The 20,283-nt window shown below is 32.8% G+C and overlaps 1 protein-coding gene and 1 long non-coding RNA gene across 2 annotated transcripts in view; both read right to left on the bottom strand.

Annotated features, from left to right (window-relative positions):
- The window catches only part of LRRC40 (leucine rich repeat containing 40), a 75,674-nt gene that overhangs the window by 31,070 nt on the left and 24,321 nt on the right, over positions 1–20,283 (bottom strand). The window contains exons 2-7 of the mRNA XM_077120633.1: positions 15,445–15,626; positions 14,286–14,359; positions 12,106–12,235; positions 3,826–3,949; positions 1,122–1,264; positions 5–177 (exon numbers count right to left, since the gene is read on the bottom strand). Coding sequence (XP_076976748.1) covers positions 5–177; positions 1,122–1,264; positions 3,826–3,949; positions 12,106–12,235; positions 14,286–14,359; positions 15,445–15,626 — 826 coding nt within the window. The remainder of the gene's footprint in view (positions 1–4; positions 178–1,121; positions 1,265–3,825; positions 3,950–12,105; positions 12,236–14,285; positions 14,360–15,444; positions 15,627–20,283) is intronic.
- LOC143650169 (uncharacterized) overlaps positions 15,527–20,283 on the bottom strand; it is a 44,113-nt gene continuing 39,356 nt past the window's right edge. Inside the window, exon 3 of the long non-coding RNA XR_013159406.1 lies at positions 15,527–15,639. This is a non-coding gene — a long non-coding RNA (uncharacterized LOC143650169). The remainder of the gene's footprint in view (positions 15,640–20,283) is intronic.

Raw genomic sequence — 20,283 nt, 5'->3', positions numbered from 1 at the left:
TTACCTGCTAATATCATTGTTGCTTAGGTCAAGCCTTTCCAAAGACTGTAGTAGTGCAATTTCATCTGGAACAGATTTTAACTTGTTATCCCTCAGGTCTAGCACAAGGATAGAATTCAGATGCTTAAGGTGTTCTGCCCCTAACATTTCAATCTGGTTTTCACCTACATGTAATTCCTACAAAACCAAAGATCAGTTATGTGCATTTTTGTATTTAATTTTATACCAGATAATAAAAATAAAATCAGGAGTACTCAATTTCAAATCATTCAAGAAACACATAGAAAAAAACCTACAATTTTCTAAATTCTTAAATTTTCAATTATATTAGCTAAAGAAAAATGTCAAAAAATAAAATCGTAAAGAATTTTCTGCCAACCTAAAGTAGTTACATTTATAGAATAAAATTATAAATCTAACAATGTTATAAAAAAATAAAGTTTAAAATAAATCAGTTTTAAAAAGTTATTTTATACTGTTTAGTTTGTCATTCATTAGTTAGTGAACACTATATATAATTCCCCATTAATAGAATCAACATTTACCAGACTGATAATTAGTTAATCTATGTAAATAACTTTTTCAGTTCTTTTTATCACTGCCATCATTCTGCTTAAAAGAAACTCACTTAACACTCATGCATAAAGAAAAGAAAAGCATGGCAAATTTAGAAGATAACATTAGTACTGTATTCTTAAGACCAAAAGAAAGTAATTAATTTTAAATAGACCTGCTTATGATCAGATAAACGTGGAAGCTGGCTACTTTTAAACAGAATTAGGTGCAAATTCCTTACTGGCATTCCAGATCCCCTATCTATGGCCCCAATTTCCATTATAGCCTCATCATCTACTACTCCTCTACCTGTAAACTACTCCTCAGATGAAATGGACAAATTCCAATTTTTAAAGATAATTTTTTCTTTTAAAAATATCTATTACTAACAAAACCTTTAATGTTATTGCTCATATTAAGGTTCTTTAAGATATTAATATAGGAAAAATGCAGTATTTATAATCAATATATTCCCAATGTAAAACAAGATTAGCACACCTAAAAATTAATTATTGTAATTAACTTTTGAGAAATAGTTAGTAATTTAATAATCAACTAAACAGTACCTTCAATAGTTTACAAGAAGGAATTTCTGGCAGAAAACGTAATTTATTCCTCCGCAAATAAAGTAATTCCAGTGAATCCATGCCAGCCAGTTCAGATGGTACCGTTTCCAAGAGATTTGAATTACAATCCAAATGCTTCAATCCTGTAATATATAGCAGGTTAAAAAAAGTACAGTAATAAAAAAGAAAAAAAGTATTGGCCTATAGTTGTATACATCTTCAAAATACATGTAATCACCAGAAGGGTTTATGAACCTCTGTCATGGTATACTGCTATAACAATCAGGAACACTAGAATACTAATGAACTAAATAAAAGTAAACTGTTTCTACATTTAATTATAAAAGAGAAATTATATTACAATTAACATTTAATAACAGCCCATGTCATCTTTGTAACAGATTTAAAAATAAAGTACTCTCACACCATTATCACGCTCTCAAATGTATAAACATTTTACTAAGATATATTAGTGTTTACCTTAGTTATTATGCATATTTAAAAACAAAAAAGTTAAATGTAGTTAAAGACATATAAATATGCATGCATTTTGGTCAATAGGGGCTTAAAAACATCTATATTTCCAAGCAAGTTGACTTTCTGGCAAAATATCTTGAATTTCTATCTATTCCCTTCCATGCTACTTCTCTTCATTCCTCTCCATCTGTCTTCTTTCTCTACTTTCTTTTTCTTTTTAATTTACATGCTCTCCTTAATGTCTTAGTTAGCATTTTTGATAAGAATATCTAGTATAGTTCAAGAAGAATGCTCTTATTTTGTAATCTCTCTGTTACCCCTTGGTTCTTTCCTTCTTAAAAGGCGGAACCAAATACAAAAATGGAAAAAAGTAAAAGTTTTCCTTCCCTTAAGACTTAAATAAGCAGTTTTCTCCCTAATCCATATTATAGATTTCTACTTACCATGGCCACCATGTATTTTCCACATGCTTACTCTCAACCCTACAATTTGAGTACAGAACATCATTTTATAATTTTTATCCTGTACTTTAAGAGGGCCAGTTTTAACATTATCCAAAATTGGATTTATATACCTCCTTAAACTTTTTCTTTTAGTGTTTGTAGCAGCTAATTGCTTTTCAAAACAAATGTAACAGTATTACTTTAAACTAATAATATAATAATCTATATATTATTTGACTAAATCATTAGACAAATGTCACAATCTGATACTCCCCAAATCCAGTAAATTTTATAAAGAAAATGCTGTTTGAAAGTTAGGAACTATAAGTTTCACAACTGTTTGCATTTAAGAGCACTGACTGAGATAGAAACAGTTTATAGAAGAACAAACAATAGGGATCGAGTAAGAGGATTCAAGATCTGGTGAGAAAAAATTTACTATATCATCTTTAAGCCTAAATTTAAGAATCTTTAAAATGTAAATAATATACGTCCCATCTCCCTCATAGAACTGATGTGATGGTAAACATATATGCAAAACATTTTGAGTTGCAAAAGACCATACAAATGTAAGATGCTATTATTAGAATCCAGTCATTGGCAGTGAAATAAAACGATATGTCCTACCGGGGATAGCCTCAAACTATCACTGTCGTGATGAAGGGAAAGAATCTAACCATTAATTATACAGTGTACTAAAAACATTGCTGTAAACTCAAAATATTTTTCTACTGATTTTTTGGTAAACTCTTATCTCAAGAAATGAGGACACAATTTATGAAAAAAAAAACATGCTGATCCTTTTTCTAGATATCTTATAATTAGCTTTACCATCTAATATCCTTATTGAAAAATGGCAAAGGCAGGTAAAGTCTCTCCAAAAATGTAAAGTCAATTTATGACAGATGCAGTCTTATTATAAATGACAAATAACTGTTAGTCTAAAGTAAAACAGCACAATTTTACAAATATACCTCAAAATAATCTAGTATCAAATGTAGGAAATCACTTCGATTATTTCCTATACAGAGGGAGGTTTAAAAAAATTGAAGACTTATGACTAGCAAAACATATCTAGGTAAGATAAATGGTCTACATTTGATTTAGAACACAGCCATCAAGCAATAATACTAGTTTGTCTTTAAACAAAAAAAATTAACAATTTTGGACTCTAAATTAAGAATTCTAAGATGATGAAATAAACTTATTTAAAAAGTATTGAAAAGCACCTTTATTTTTTAAATCCCTTAGTATTAGTTCTTCAATACTTTAAAGATGATTAAAAAGTAAACTTTAACAGAACCACTAAACTTTGACACTTTATTTTTTTAAAAGAATTGACAATTTGGACCTTCAGGAAAAACAAGACTATAACTTGACATTACTTATGGACCACAAGGTGGCAATAACTATAATAAACCATCATTAGACAGGAGTATATCTAAATAGAGGGGAATATCTCTTGGTGAATGTTAAATGAATGTATGAATGAATGAAGAGGTAGGAAATAGCTCAAAATCTTAATTTCTCAAGTATGTAATGTTACTATGATACATAATCTTATTTTCTTTTGCTCTTTCTGATATGCCAAAGTATCCTGATGGCAGTTCTTTAGGCAGTTGCTGGATAATGGCCAGGAGAAAATCTGACAAGCTGCTATCATTTGGATTTATCACCATGAAATCTAGTACTTTATTTTTCTAAATGTATTTAAAAAATATTTTTCTAAATGTAAATTGTACCAACTGCAAATTTGTACATATTAAAAAATAGAGAAGATTTACTTTTCATTCTACTTATTTCTGCTGGTAAATTCTTCAGTTGATTACTGGAAAGGTTGAGTCGCACCAGACTGGATAAAGAACAAAAACTAGCAGGAACAATTGTAAGACGATTGTTGGAAAGATCCTTTAAAAAGAAAGAAAGAATAAATGAATGACTAACTAAACAAATGATCCTTAAAGAGCATTTTAGGCTTCAAAATTTTAAGGGAATTGCAACATAAAACAAACATTTGCAGATATGATATGTTTTATAATACTCGTTCACTGACAGTTTTTCACAGATCATTATTCGTTAGCTTATTATTCTTTTCAACATCTGAAGGTCACCATGTGTCCAAAAATATAGTACACAGGATGAGAATGAATTCTGACTTTAGAAATATTTTACATAAAGGTTTCCATCAATACTAACTCATGCTATATCATTTATCACGGTTTCAATGTACAAATCCATTCTTTCAACCAATATTTATTTAGTATGAATAATGGATTAATCACATTATAGGTACACATGAAAAACACCTTTGCAAGGAAAAAATCCTTGAATGAAACAAAAATAAAGCTGAAAAATAGTTATTTCAATTTTTAGCAAAAAAATATTCCCTTCTGGTACTTCTGCTGACCTTAGCAAGTCTGCTTTGACTAAGACTCTACTTTTCACTCATTCAAGCTTGCTTAGATAATTAATCTCCATACCTCAATGTTTCTTCAAATCTTTCTATCTTTGTTTTTTAAACAGTTAGGAGAAGTTTTTTTTTTTTTTTTTTTTTTTAACTCTTTTGCCAAAAGTCTATGTTAATAAATCCTTGATAGCTCCAACAGCTTTCAAAAAGTGTTAGGCCAGGTGCAACACCAACCCACTGCTCTAGCTCTGTGCATCCCCAACCTACACCTATCCCTGCGCTACAACACATCACCACATTATCGTGCCCCAACCATACCCTGCATCCTGTTCCACAACTACCCCACAAATACAAGGCTTTAGACTGCTAAAGAAAATCAACTTCTGAAGTAAACAAATTATGATTTTACATGCTGCGAAGACACAGAAGATCATTAAGCATATCACGATGCAAAAAGTTATAGCTCAGCCTAATGACCAAATTAAAACATCAGAGGAGATACCACTAGCAAGGCTGACAAAGAAAAAAAGAGAAGAGGATGCAAATAAACAAAATCAGAAATGAGAAGGGGTACATTACCACAGACCCTGAAGAAATAAAGGAAATCATGAGAGGATACTATGAACAACTAAATGCCAATAAATTAGACAACTTAGATGAAATACACAAATTCTGGGGAGCACACAATCAAGCTACACTGACTCGGGAAGAAAGAGAAGATTTCAACAAACCAATCACAAAGAAAGAGATTCGATTAGTCATCAAAAATCTTCCTACAAAGAAAAGTCTAGAGCCAGATGTCTTCACAGGGGATTTTTTATCAAGCATTCCAAAAAGAACTAACACCAATTCTGCTCAAACATTTCCAAAACACAGAGGAAAAGGGAGCACTGTCTAACTCATTTCATAAAGCTAATATCATTTTAATATCAAAACCAGGTAAAGATGCTATAAGAAAGGAAAACTACAGGCCAATATCCCTAACGAACATGGATGCAAAAATTCTCAATAAAACACTAGCAAATCGAATCCAACAACACGTTAAAAGAATTATACACCATGACCAAGTGAGGTTTATACCAGGAATGCAAGGATGCTCAACACAAGAAAATCAATTAATGTAATACAGCACATTAACAAATCAAAATAGAAAAATCACAGGGTCATCTCAATTGATGCTGAAAAAGCATTCAACAAAACTCAGAATCCTTTTTTGATAAAAACACTTCAAAAGATGGCAATCAAAGGTAACTTTCTCAATATGATAAAGGACATATATGAAAAACTGATAGTCAGTATCATACTCAATGGAGAGAGACTGAAAGATTTCCCCCTAAGATCAGGAACAAGACAAGGATGTCCTCTGTTACCACTATTATTCAACATTGTACTAGAAGTTCTAGCAAGAGCAATCAGGCAGGACAAAGAAATAAGAGGCATCCGAATTGGAAAGGAAGAAGTAAAACTTTCATCATTTGCAGATGACATGATATACTTGGAAAATTCTGAGAAATCTACAACAAAGTTACTTGAGTTAATAAACAAAAACAGCAAGGTGGCAGGATATAAAATTAATGTGCAAAAATCAATAACATTTATATCCACAAGCAATGACCTAACTGAGGAGTCAACTAAGAAAAAAATTTCATTCAAAATAGCAACTAAAACAATAAAGTACTTAGGAATAAAATTAACTAGGGACGTAAAGGATTTGTACACCGAAAACTATATAACATTGCTAAAAGAAATTGAAGAAGATCTAAACAGGTGGAAACACATTCCCTGCTTAGAGACAAAAAGGTTAAATATAGTTAAGATGTCAATTCTACCCAAACTGATCTATAAATTCAATGCAGCACCAATCAAAATTCCAACAACCTACTTTGAAGACTTAGAAAAGCTAGTTACCAAACTCATCTGGAAGGGAAAGAGACCTTTAATAGCTAAAAGCATCCTAAAAATGAAGAAGAAGTGTGAAGATTAACACTCTCTGACTCTAAAACTTATTATAAAGCCACAGTAGTCAAAACAGCATGGTACTGGCATATAGATAAAAGTATTGACCAATGGAATTGAATTGAGAGCACAGAAACAGACCACTAAATCTACGGTCAACTGATTTTTGACAAATCGTCTGAACTGGGACAAAATAATCCTTTTAATAACTGGGTGTGGAAGAACTGAATATCAGTAGCCAAGTGAATGAAAGAGGACCTACATTTTATACCCTACACAAAAATTAACTCAAAGTGGATCAAATACCTAAATATAAGAACTAGTACCATAAAGCTTCTAGAAGAAAATGTAGGGAAACATCTTTAAGACCTAGTAATAGGAGGCAGCTTCCTAAACTTTACACTCAAAGCACAAGCAAAGAAAAAAAAAAAGGTAAACGGGAACTCCTCAAAATCAAATGATTCTGCACCTCAAAAGTCTGTCAAAAAGGTGAAGAAGCAACTAACTCAATGGGAGAAAATATTTGGAAATCACACATTGGACAATGGCCTGATATCCTGTATACATAAAGAAGTCATACAATTCAACAACAAAAGAACCAACAACCCAATAAGAAAAAGGGCTATGATATGATATGAATAGGCATTTTTCTGAAGAGTAAATACAGATGGCTCAAAAGCACATGAAGAGATGCTCATTTTCATTAGCAATAAGAGAAAAGCAGATCAAGACTACAATGAGATACCCCCTCACACCTATAAGAATGGCTATTATTAAACAAACAGAAAACTATAAATGTTGGAGAGGATGTGGAGAAATTGGGACACTTATGCACTGCTGATGGGAATGTATAATGGTACAGCTGCTATGAGACAGTCTGGCAATTCCTTAGGAAATTAAATATCGACTTGCCCTATGACCCAGCAACAGCACTACTTGGTATATACCCACAAGAGCTGAAAGCAGTGACGCAGACATTTGCACACCAATGTTCATAGCAGCATTATTCACAATCGCCGAAAGATGGAAACAATCCAAATGCCCATCAATAGAAAAGTGAATTAACAAAATGTGGTATATACATATGAAGGAATATTATACAGTAGTAAGACAAAATGACATCCCAAAGCACATGGCAAGATGGATGAGTCTGGAGGACATAATGTTTAGTGAAATAAGCCAGACAAAAAAGGATAAATATTCTATGTCTCCGATTTTATGATCATGTTAAAGGTAAAATCAGAAGCTTATAATATAGAATATAGGAGACTTAGAGATACATAGAAGCTAGAGATGGATGAATGGTTAGCTAATGAGGTTGAATGCAAATGTAAGGGAATAGATAGAAGTGAAGGTGGTTTCCTAATGGATCTATAGGTAATATTATCACATGAAGGTGAACAAGATTGAAAGTGATTTTACAATCCATTAAATTGTGTCCCACTAATTAACACTAGAAATATAAATAAGTTCTTGCAAGAACTACTTCAAAGATATGATGCAAGTACAAAGAGGGTTTAAGTCCAGGGTACAGGGCAAAAAACTGCTATTGCACGATATGAGCTATGTTCAAAAAATAATGGGGCGACAGACAAGAGTTAAGGGAGGCTTAGATTTCCTATTTGGTGAGGGTATGTTTGTTTATTGGTTTTCTTTCTCTTGGCAACAAAGAAATGATCTAAAACTGAGTGTTGATGGACTGTGGACTCTGGGCATCATAGCATGATGCCTATGAATGTAGGTGGCTGAAGGATGAATTGACTGAGAAGTAGACTGGCAAACAATGGTGTATACATATGATCGAGTATTGCGCAGCTACAAAAAGGAACGAAGTCGTGAGGCATGCAACAATGTGAATGAACCTGAGGGATAATTGGTGAGGCAAAATAAGCCAGAAACAAAAGAACAATTATTGCATGGTCTCCTTTAGAAAATACTTGTAAGAAAACCAGGGCCTAGATTGTAAGCTCTTACAGCAGTCACATTTAGTCCGGAGTGGTACTGTAATTATTATTTCTGGATTTTGAGAGGCTGTTTTATATATCTATAACCTGGTATTTAGAGATAAGAATGAAGTTGATCAGATTGGGCTTAAGGTAATTCAGAACACAGGGGTAAGGAAGACACTGTCTATATTTTAGAACTGCACCTACTCTTTGAGCCAAAGGAAGAAAGTTTTATTTTATCTGGAACTTAAATTTTCTGTAGCACATAATCTAACTCAACCTGTCTGGACTGCTCATTTGAACAACTGAATCACAGGGAGCCCAGAATAAGAACGAAGGCCTTTAATCTTGCATTACTTATGTAATGCCTAGACACATCCTAGAATATATTAAGCAAATAATCAAAAAGTATTGGCAAAGTCCCTTCAGGGATGGGAGAAAATATATAGAACTATTCAACTTTACCATCAGGGAATCCCCTGATACTCTGTCAAATATTAGGGAAACCCTAATCAATAAGCCAAGCCCATGATTCTGAGGCTTACTGTGGTGAAATTTATGTAGGTACCAGAAAAGCTTAGCCTACCTATAGGTATGCCTAAGAGTTACTTCTGGAGAACCTCCTTTGTTGCTCAGATGTGGCCTCACTCTCTCTAAGCCCAACTCTGTAAGTGAAATCATTGCCCTCCCTACTATGTGGGACATGACATCCAGGGGTGAAAGTCTCCCTGGTGGCATGGGAGATGACTGACTCCCAGGAATGAATCTGGCCCTGGCAACATGGGATCAACAATGCCATCCTGACCAAAAGGGGAGAAAGAAGTGTAACTAATAAAGTATCAGTGGCTGAGAGTTCAAATAGAGTCAGGAGGCTCTGGAGGTCACTCTTAGGCTTCATTAGACATTGCTATCCATCATAACTTGCCAAACCCAAGCAAAACCATTCCAGCGAATTCTGAAGAACACCTAGGGCAATATATAAGATTCTACAAAGGTTCTATGCATTAGGGTAACTTTCCAGAAATCTACAACTTCCAGATGGGTCCCTGGACCAGATAAGTCCTGAAATCAAGAGGGCCTAGCCTCTCTAGAACATCAGCTACTTCCATCACCCTACTCCATATTACTGACAGCCCCTTCCAAAATGAAAAAGTTAGTATGGCCATAGCCCAAATACCCCTAAAGAGTGGGAAAGAAAGATCAAAGGTGATGTTGGAGTGATACAGAGAAGGTACGGTTTAACAAACAAATATGACTGCTGAATCATTAAACTGATATTTCTTTTAGTCTCCAATATCTTAGAGCAGCTAGAAGTAAAAACCTAAAATTATGGAATTATAAACCATACCAAACTCTGAAATATGTTCTACAGCTAACTATGGAGCTGTGCTCTGAAATTTATTGCTTTATTGTATATATGTTATTTTTCAAAGAAAAGAAAAAAAAAGTTGATTGTGATGATAAAAAATTTTTTATTCCTTCTAGCCTCCTATATTCTGGAGCAGCTAGAAGGAAAAATCTGAGAGGATGGTATGGTAGCTTTAATTGTATAACAGAACATATATACAAAGCAAAGAAAGAAAAAGCAATAGTTTTCACAGAACTCTTCAATTCTACAATTCAACTCTTTGTTCAATTTAACAAAGTTTGTTAAAGTTTGTCATGACAAACTTTGTCATGATTGCCCATGACAAATAAAAAAGAAACTTTTTCTTTCTTTGCATTGTATATACGTTCCATATACAATTAAATGTATATATGTTCTATTATACAATTAAAAAAAGTAAAAAAATGTTGGGTAAGGTCAGTGGCAACAATGAATAAGAAAGAATGTCAAAAGAACTATTCTTGAAGCCTTTCATTTGTTCTAACACTAAAGAACACTAAAGAACTGTTTTCTGAGGCTTGGAATAAACAAGAAAATGTAAAAATGCTGGACTAACTCATTAAAAAAGAAAAAATATGGTTACCGTTATCATAACCTACATTGTAAGAGTATATACCGTAATACTCTGAACTCTAAGAATCAACAGATTACTAATAAATAAACATTTTATAACATCAAAAGTGATGGACACTAAATGCATTGTGGTATCCTAGATTGGATTCTGGAACAAAAATGGACATTAGTGGGGAAATCTTGTATCAAGGTTCATTTCTTAGTTTTCACAAATGTAACATTGTTATGTAAAGTGTTAACATCGGGGAAGGTGAGAGAATAGTATATAGAAAGTCTCTCAACTTTTCTGCAAACCCAGAGTTATTCCAAAATGAAAAGTTTAAATGAAAAATGTTACTGACAAGGAAAATATACTACTCCAGAAATTCTTAAGACATTTTAACGAACCCAAATCATTGCAATAATCTCCTCTCTAAATTCTAAACAATAAAAGTAAATATTTAATGATTTAGAGGTAAAGCATTAGTATGCTATATATAAATTAATCAGTATTTCTGCCGAGTCATTCTTTAAATAATTATTTATTTAGTACTACTGTGCTAAGCAGTTTTTATAAAACTTTAAGAAATATTGCTAGCTTAAATGATTACAGATTTATTTTTAATCTATTTTAGCATACTGTTGTTCAGATTCATAATTCATTTCATACTGAGTCCTAAAGAATACAATTTCAACTAAAATACCCTTCCATTATGCAAATGACTATCTGGGAACCCATACAGGAAAACTCAGCAATTGTAGTTTATTGTACAGTTTCCTTCTAGCTTTCAAGTCTAAATGGACTATTTTTTAATCAACATTATCTCTCACCACTAATTTTTACTTCCAATCTGATGAGGAATAGTTGAGAAGATTATATCTTTTGATCTCAAAACTAGAGCAGTTTCAAACACTATAAATATCAAGGAGAAGGTATTTACAAAAAAAAAAATAAAGAAGAATATGGAGTAATTTTCCCTTTAATTAAAAATAAAATTGTGACTTTTCCAAAGCATGTAAGAGGGAAAACAATAAGAATATAATATAAAATAACCATGCAAAGTGGAGCTTATATATTAGAACCTCTGATTTAATACAGCTGAAATCTTTCAAATGGGATACCTTACAGAGCCAAGTTGACTTATCTTAAAAATCCTGATTCTGTTACGTATTAGATGCATGACTTCAGATAGGTGAATTTTCTTTTATAAACCTTAGTATCTTATGCATATTAGGGGACAACATTATTTACCTTGTCATATGTAAAGCAGAAAGCAAAGTGCCTATTATTTTATTATTCTTACTAAAGACAAAAATAACATTTTTGTTGCTTTGTGGTCATCTGTATTTAAGAAAAGCTAAACAGACAGAATGAAAAATTTTGATGAAAATATGACCATTTTGGAAAATGGAGAAAAAAGGCACCCATGGAAGGATTATCTGGACACTCAGAAGACAGGAGGGCAAGTGGGGCTATAGGGAGGAAGTGAAGATGGGTACAGAAAAGTGAATTAGTACATGTCAAAGACACCTTTCCTCTAGTCTGCTATGCTGAAAAAAACCCGAAATAACAAAGTCATCCTCATTGCCCATTTCTCAAACTCTATTCCTGAATTAAAAACTAAGTGGATTTAATAAGAAAACAACTAAAAATTACTAATTTAAAAGCCTAATTCAAGCACATGATTTCTGATAAGCTAACCAATAAAATCACTGTCCAAGTTCCCATTGCTTGAATCATACATTCAATTCCTCAGTCTGATGAAACATCTCACCAGCCCTAAATTTTATGAAAATTGGAAAAATCACAACTTACTAAATCTTCTAAATTGATGAGTTGTTCAAATCCCTCTGGTATGCAAGCTAGTTCATTGTGCTGGAGATACAGGCACTTCAGGTTTCTTAGATTTGTAATTTCTTTAGGGAGTATTTCCAATTTGTTATGGCTATTGATTGATAAAATAAATGAATAATGTGGTCAAAACACAATAAATAACCAAGTTATATAGGCATTTTTGCTAACTGACTATATGAGCTCATTAAAAAAATGAAATATGGCTCCTAATTTTTAAGTACTTGTCAAACATCACATCCCCAAAATACATACTTATTAAAATGACAGTAATCTACTAGGATAACCAAGTTTGGATTTCCAAAGGAAAAAAAATAAAGGTTTTAAGCCAAACAGAAATAATTTGTGAATGTTTTGTTTGCACATAATCAATTCTTGATATTATGTGTAGAAAGTACAGTCTAAACTTAATTTTTTTATACAATACCTGACATTTAGAATTTTGACAAAGATAAATATATATATACACACACACACACACACACACACACACACACACACTACATTGGGTCGCAACTTATATGGGGATTATGTTGCACTCAAGGCAAAAATATCTATTTCTGTTTAGGGGCCCATCACATCAATTTTTTTTTAATTTAAAAATAAACTTAATGCTTGGTTAAAGCTTAATTATATATATAATTATCAAACAATAGTCCTTAATTTCCAAAAGGTTAATCTTTTGAAAAATCAAAGAATTATAAAGCATAAACTTTAAAACAAGTTTTCTGAGTATTTACAATATGGTATAAACTTTATAGAAGACAATGGATATTTAATTGCCTGGGGGTGGCTAATTAGCAAGTCATATTTTTTATTGCACATGTAACTCACATGTGTGAGATTTAAAATATAACAGACTACCAAAATTCAAAATTCTGTAAGCTGGTTGGGAAGTAGAATCATGAATGAAATAAGATAGCCAGCCCCAAACCATGCAGTTAAGTTGTGGATTTGTAATTTTCAAAATTTAAATTTCTATGCTCCACCTGAAACTATGTTGCATATATTACGTAGAATTCACATTAACCCACATTTGACAGTAATGCTGATTCAAGGAAGAAAGTTCCACACACCTAATAACCACAACTCAACTCCCAATTTTAAGGCAGCACAGCTACTGTGATAGCAGCTGTTAACCAAAAGGTGGTGAACATTTATTTACTTGCCAGCCCTTCTGTTGCAACAATGTAGTAATTTCCATTAGACAGTTTGTTACTGAAATATCTTCTCCTGTTAAAAGGCTTATTCTCGTAGAAAAACACCACAAATTTCCAGTGTGAAAGCAACTCCATGGTGGTATAAATAAACGTATGCATATTTAAACAATTAACACTGCACGCATTGTTTATAGAGGACAATTAACTGAGAAAGCTAATTTGTATGACCACACAAAATACTTCTGTAAACAAAGTATGACATGCATTAAGGACCTGCCATGTCAATTTGAACGTATATGCAACTCCACTATTCTCTGTACTTGATCTTAATTTTTCAGCTCAACCCTCCCATGATGATATCTACCACACTGGTTCAGGAAGAGTCTCAATTCACAGAGGATGATACATTTATTGATAATTAATATATAACTGAACTTCTTCCCAGATTTATTCCAACCAAACTATTCACCTACAAATTAAATTCGAATTTCAAGCAACACACAGTTAACTCACAATTAGAAAAAAAAAATAGGGAACATGAGGTGGAGGGGTATTAATCCCAGGAGACCTCAGAAAAGTTTTACAAGTTTTGAGCTTTTAAAACTACTAATATACAAGCCATGGAATTTTTCATCATTAATGAAAGAACTGTTTTCAATTTCTTTCTTATTGCTTAATACTAACATGTCTTTAGAATATCACACTAGAAACTTTAGATGTCAACAGAGGTTTTCTAAAATAAGATCACTAAAAAAAAATCATTTCAAAAAAGAAAAAAAAAATTAAATTCACAAGACCTAGAAAGCATGTGGCAATTCTAATTAAATCAAATAAAAAATAATTTGTGATTTAAAATGTAAAATTTTTATTCTGCCATAATCACTTCGAGATATCAAGATACTTTCTAATCTTAGAGTGGCTTTTTTAAAGATTATTACATGCACACCTTATAATAGCAATATTAAAAATAAGCTTAAAATTTACCTGGCATTGAGTTTCTGAAGATTTTCTAGCTCTCTTATAGCAGAAGGAAGGGATGTCAGCTGGTTATCATGTATCTAAAAGTTATTAAAAGACAAAGTCAATAGTCTTTTAATTCACATTATACAGGCTTTGCCATTATACCACAATTCAACAATAATTCCCTATTATTCTAATTCACTGGTAACATGATAGGCTATTGGTTATTTATTCTGTGTGTAGAAGAGAAAAAAGTCTGAAACTAACCAAACTGCTGTTCTGAAATCATAAAGTATTAAGTCATCAATTTTAACTATTGCAATAAAAACATATTTTACTTCACTAAATAGGATTTTAATTTTGAGAGATGAGGGGATTAGGAACTAACAACAGCCTTCTGATGGTATACTTCATGATAATATATACAAAGAAAAGGGAGGAGGATCTGGGCCTCCTCTCATATTCTCACAGAATCATACTGTTTTCAAGGCAGAAGGAACCATAGAGAACATCTAAGGTAATCATTCATTTAAAAATGGAGAAATTAAAAAGTTCTCTAGCAATTTATCTAGAGTCATCTTTTTCACACACATTGAAGGATTTTCAACGTTGCTAAGTAAAACAAACCAGAATTCTTTAGATTCTAAAATAAACTACTCATGTTTCACTTTACCACAACATGGCACCTAGACACTAAAAACAGTGACACTGAAAAAATACACACAAATTCTGAAGTTCAATAATTCAAGCCAATAAGGTTGGAGGCAAGTTTAAAAAAAAAAAAAAAATCAATCCTAAGTACTTAATAATGATAAAAATAAGTCATTAAGAAAAAAAGGCAAGCAGTTGCAATCACTTGTTAAATATTCTGTTTTTAGACATTAATTCATTTAACTCTAAAAACAGTTTTTAAAAACAGGTAGCAGTAACATCCCCTTTTTTCATACATGTGGGGAACGAAGCACAGAGTGGTAATTTTCCAAGGACACATAGTTATTAAGTGGTAGAATCAGAATCTCAACCCAGTGTTCTGACTGACTGTACTCTTACACATTATGCCAGGCCTAACACAGTAGTTTATTATTTCTTCCTTGAACATAAAAGGTTTTCTGCTTAATAAAGATTAAATTTAGCCTTGTAGATTCTTTAACTAACAACCCATATTTATAATCAGTCAACTTACATCAAGAATAGTCAGTGCAGGCAGGAGTCTGAGGTCATCTGTAAGTGCCTGGAGTTTATTGTTTGATATGATTAGTTTGGTCAAATCTGTCTGTTCCCACCACCGCTCAGTAGCACCAAATGAAAGATTCTGTTTAGCTTTCTCAGGAATATCCACATTTATTCTCCAGACACATTGAGGAACTATTTCCAACACCATCACCAGCAGAAAAAGATGAGAACAAGAAGTGAGTACGTAAAAAGTGACATATTTTTATAATAGCTATTAACATCATTGTTTATACTAAAAAAAAATCATATATTCATATTACTGAAACATGTTTTAGAACTTCCAATTAAGTCAAACGAACAGCAAGGAATTAAGGACTAGAATAGAGTAAAAGTTTATTTTATTCAAAAACAGAATGTATAATATTCATTTTACATATTAGTTTCTCATTTTCAACTATATTTACTATGTGCATACTCTATACAACACATTGTGGTAGTTGTCCAAGACAAATAAAACACAGATTCTACTATCAAGCTTATAAATAATGGAGAAAGCATAGAAAGAAATATGTAGAATGCACTGTTACAATTTTTACAACAGAAGTATACACCAAGGCTTAGAGGATTGATAAGAAAAGGAGCTAACAGCTAACACTTATAAATAACAGGAAATCTTCAAACATACTAACCATATAAACCTCATAACAATCTAATAGGTAAATACTATTTCTACTCCTTTTTTTTTATAGATGAGCAAAATGGGGTACAGAGACAATGTACAATTTGCCCAAGATTATACAGTTAGTAAATAACAGAAATAGGGTTCAAACCCTGGTAGAGCTAAATTGTTCTGCCTGTCAAGGTAACATTTAGGAGGAATATCTGACGCTGATTAGTATTTTCTATCTTACCCCACCACACAACATTGTGTTATTCTAGGCAGAAAATGACAGTAATTCATTTAAAACAGCACATCAATCAGTCCAATTTGAACAGAGACAGTCCATGTGGTCATTATAAAACTTAAAGCTACAGAAGCTATTAACTTCCTATAGTGTTATAGCAAAGCTACTTTAAACAGTCCTTCATTCCTTGATAAAAGGAGGCCTACATATGGGTATGATTTAGAATTTGAGGTCATATTAATCATGGCACTCACTGGTTATGGCCTGCTATCACTCACTATCATTTCAAAACCATCAGAGGTTAAATGGAAACATGTGGCCGAAATTTCAAGTTCACCCCACAAACTAGAATTCAGGATATATAATCTGATTAGAATGGTTTTATTGAAGCAAAACAAAGTGCCTGAAATCTGTAAGACTCATACTCGTTCAAAAAAAAGGTACCAATATTCATATCAGAATAGACTGTAAGATCTCTTTCCCATCTTTCTTTCTGATTATGGACTCTTTGCTCCTCTATTTTTCCACCACTGAATCGTCAGCAATTATGAAAGCACAGATTGTCAACCTGTGTTCTCTTTGTGGATGGAGGTTTATTTTTAAAGCAAAGCACAACAAAAACATCACTCCCCCTAACTCCTTTGAAAGCAAAAGTACCACAGATCAGCAGAGCAATTGTCACGTGAACATACTGACACCAAAGAAATCAACAGAAATGGGAACACTTATGTATTTGACTAAAAATTAGGCTTGTGTTATCACCAACAAAAAGCTCTAGAACAAAATAAACAACACCAAAAATAAAAAACACTGAAAAGAACATGTATGGTAGGTGGTGGAACAGGATAGGCCAAGTTCACTCCTGCTCCAAAGAATAGCTACAGAAATGACAGAAAAATGTCTGAGACAGTGGTTCCATATCCAAATGACCTGAGAGGGTCTTTTACACTACATAGGAAGGTTCTAGATGAAAAAGTTGAGGAATTGAGATGCAGAGACCAGAGACCAATCGGCTAAAGCAAAGAACCTAACATGCCCCTTTATAACGGTGGCCCAGAGCCCTCAGAGTGCACGGACAAGAAGGTAGGAAAAAATAAGTAAGCCAAGCCATGCTCCTTGAATGCACCACACTCACACCCCACAAATACAAAACCTTAGACGATTGAGGGAACTTCCAAAGTAACCCTATCAAGATAATTAAGTGCTTTGAAGTCAAAAGAAAAATCACAAAGCATATGAACATGCAGACAGATATAGTTCAATCTCATGATCAAATTAAAACTCCAGAGAAGACACAGACTTTGGAACAACTGATCAAAGATGCTCATACAACTCTACTAAATAAACTCAATGGGTTGGCTAATGACATAAAGGAGACCAAGAAGACACTAGAAGAGCATAAAGAAGAATTTGAAAGAATAAATAGAAAAATAACAAATATCACAAAGATAAAAGATGGTGTACACCAAATAAAAATATACTAGAGACACACAACAGCAGATCTGAAGAGACAGAAGAAAGAATAAGCAAACCAGAGGACAGGACAATTGATTTTGAATGCACAAGAGAAAAAATGGCAAAAAAGATGGAAAATTTTGAATTGGATTACAGGGAAATGATGGGCAACACAAAGTGCACAAATAAAAGAATCATCAGTGTCCCAGAGAAGAAAAGAGTAAAGGGCTAAGAAAATTAGCTGAAGAGATAATGGGGGAAAACTTCACAACTCTTATAAAATACATAAATATACCAATCAAAGAAGCCCAACAAACCCCAAATAAAATAAATTCAAATAGGCCTACTCCAAGACACTAATTAGTCTGTCATATGTTGAAGAGAAGCAGAAAATTCTGGAAGCAACAAGAGAAAAGTGAACTACTACATCTCTCTCTCTCCTTCTCTCCCTCTCTGTAAGCCCAATTCGGCAAGTAAAATCATTACCCTCCCCGCTATGTGGAACATGACATCAGGGGGTGAAAGTCTCTCTGGCAACATGGGATATGACTCCTAAGGATGAGCCTGGCTCTGGCACCGTGGGATCAACAATGTCTTCCTGACCAAAAGGTTGAAAAGAATTGTTAACAAATAAGTTATCAGTGACAGAGAGAGTTCAAATACAGTTGAGAGGCTATTCTGGAGGCTACTCTTATAGCCTTTATGTCTGAAAGCACAGATTGTCAACCTGTGTTTCTCTTTGTGGATGGAGGTTTATTTTTAAAGCAAAGCACAACAAAAACATCACTCCCCCAAACTCCTTTGAAAGCAAAAGTATCAAAGATCAGCAAAGCAACTGTCATGTGAACATACTGACACCAAAGAAATCAACAGAAATGGGAACACTTATGTATTTGACTAAAAATTAGGCTTGTATTATCACCAATAAAAAGCTCTAGAACAAAATAAACAACACAACACCAAAAATATAAAACACTGAAAAGAATATGTATGGTAGATGGTGGAACAGGACAGGCCAAGAACTCTTATAAAAGCTTCAGCTAGATATTGCTATTTACCATGGTTTGTCAAACCCCAACCAAAACCATTCCTGCCAATCCTGAAGAACACCAAGGGTTCTATCCGAGATTCTACAAAGATTCCATGGAACTACGATTCTTTTCCAGAAACTCAGAACCTCCAGATGAGTTCCTTATTGCAGAATAAGTCCTGTAACCCAAAGGGGCCAGCCTCTCCAGAATATCAACTACTTCCATTCCCCTATCTCATATTATCACAGCACTTTCCCACATACAAAAAAGTTAGAACGGGCATAGCCCAAATACCCCTAAAGTTTGGAAGAAAGATCAAAGGAGAACATAGAATAAAACAGTGAAGATAGGATTTAACAAATCAGTATGACTGCTAAATCATTATATTTATATAATATAATAAATAATATAATTTATATATTTCTTTTAGTCTCCAGTGTCTTGGAACAGGTAGAAGGAAAAACCTAACATTATGGAACTGTAACCCATATATCAGACTTTGTGGGATACTGCTAAAAGCATTACTTGATATATTCACAGCACTAAACCACTATATTAGAAAAGATAAAGGTCTGAAATCAATGACCTCAGCTCCCACCTCAAGGAAAAAATAATCAGGAGCAATTGGAATCCCATCAACAGTAAAAGTGATAAACCAGGTACAATTATTCAATGGAATACTTTATAGCAATGAAAAGTAACAAAAATGTATCCATATATGTCTTAAAAATATAATATTGAAGGAATAAAAGCATAGAATACATAAGTTATGAAAATATAGAAAGGTAAAAACACATAAAAATTAAAATACGTGTGTTTTTAGAGAATACAAACATGAATGGTTAACTTATTAAGAAAAGGAAAGGAATGCCAATCACAACTGAGGAGAGCGCTCCTCACTAAAGGAGAGACCAGGATGAAATCAGCAGCCAGGGAGGTGCATATAGCAGGGGGCCTGTGGAGGTTCATATGATTATTCTTTAATTCATACTTTTGGGTTATATATACTCATGTGTGTAATATAATTCATAATAAAATATCTTAATGTTTCCGATCATATTTGATTCTTGGGAACTAACAATTTCTGAGAAAAAGAAACGTATACAAAGACATAATCATTACTGCATAACTTATCAGAGCAAAATTGGAAACAACCAGAATATCAGTGGAAATAGTTAAATAAATTTTGCGGTGAGATGATTTTCAGAAAGAGAGCAAATATCATTCAGGAATTAGGATGTAGGATTTCTAAAAAAAAAAAAAAGTTTTAATGAAATAAAACTCCCGTTTTAACAGCTGTAAATGTCAACTACTCATGGCTAGTCTTGCTTCATTTAAAACCTGTATTAGTTAGGGTTCTCTAGATAAACAGAATCAACAGGGAACACTTGCAAATATAAAATTTATAAAAGTGTCTCATGTGACCACAGGTACGCAGAGTCCAAATCCACAGGGCAG

Source organism: Tamandua tetradactyla, chromosome 11, assembly GCF_023851605.1.
Source record: "Tamandua tetradactyla isolate mTamTet1 chromosome 11, mTamTet1.pri, whole genome shotgun sequence".
NCBI classification, from domain to species: domain Eukaryota; kingdom Metazoa; phylum Chordata; class Mammalia; order Pilosa; family Myrmecophagidae; genus Tamandua; species Tamandua tetradactyla.
Note: the sequence above shows the minus strand (reverse complement) of the source record. Positions and strands in the feature narration are given on the sequence as shown.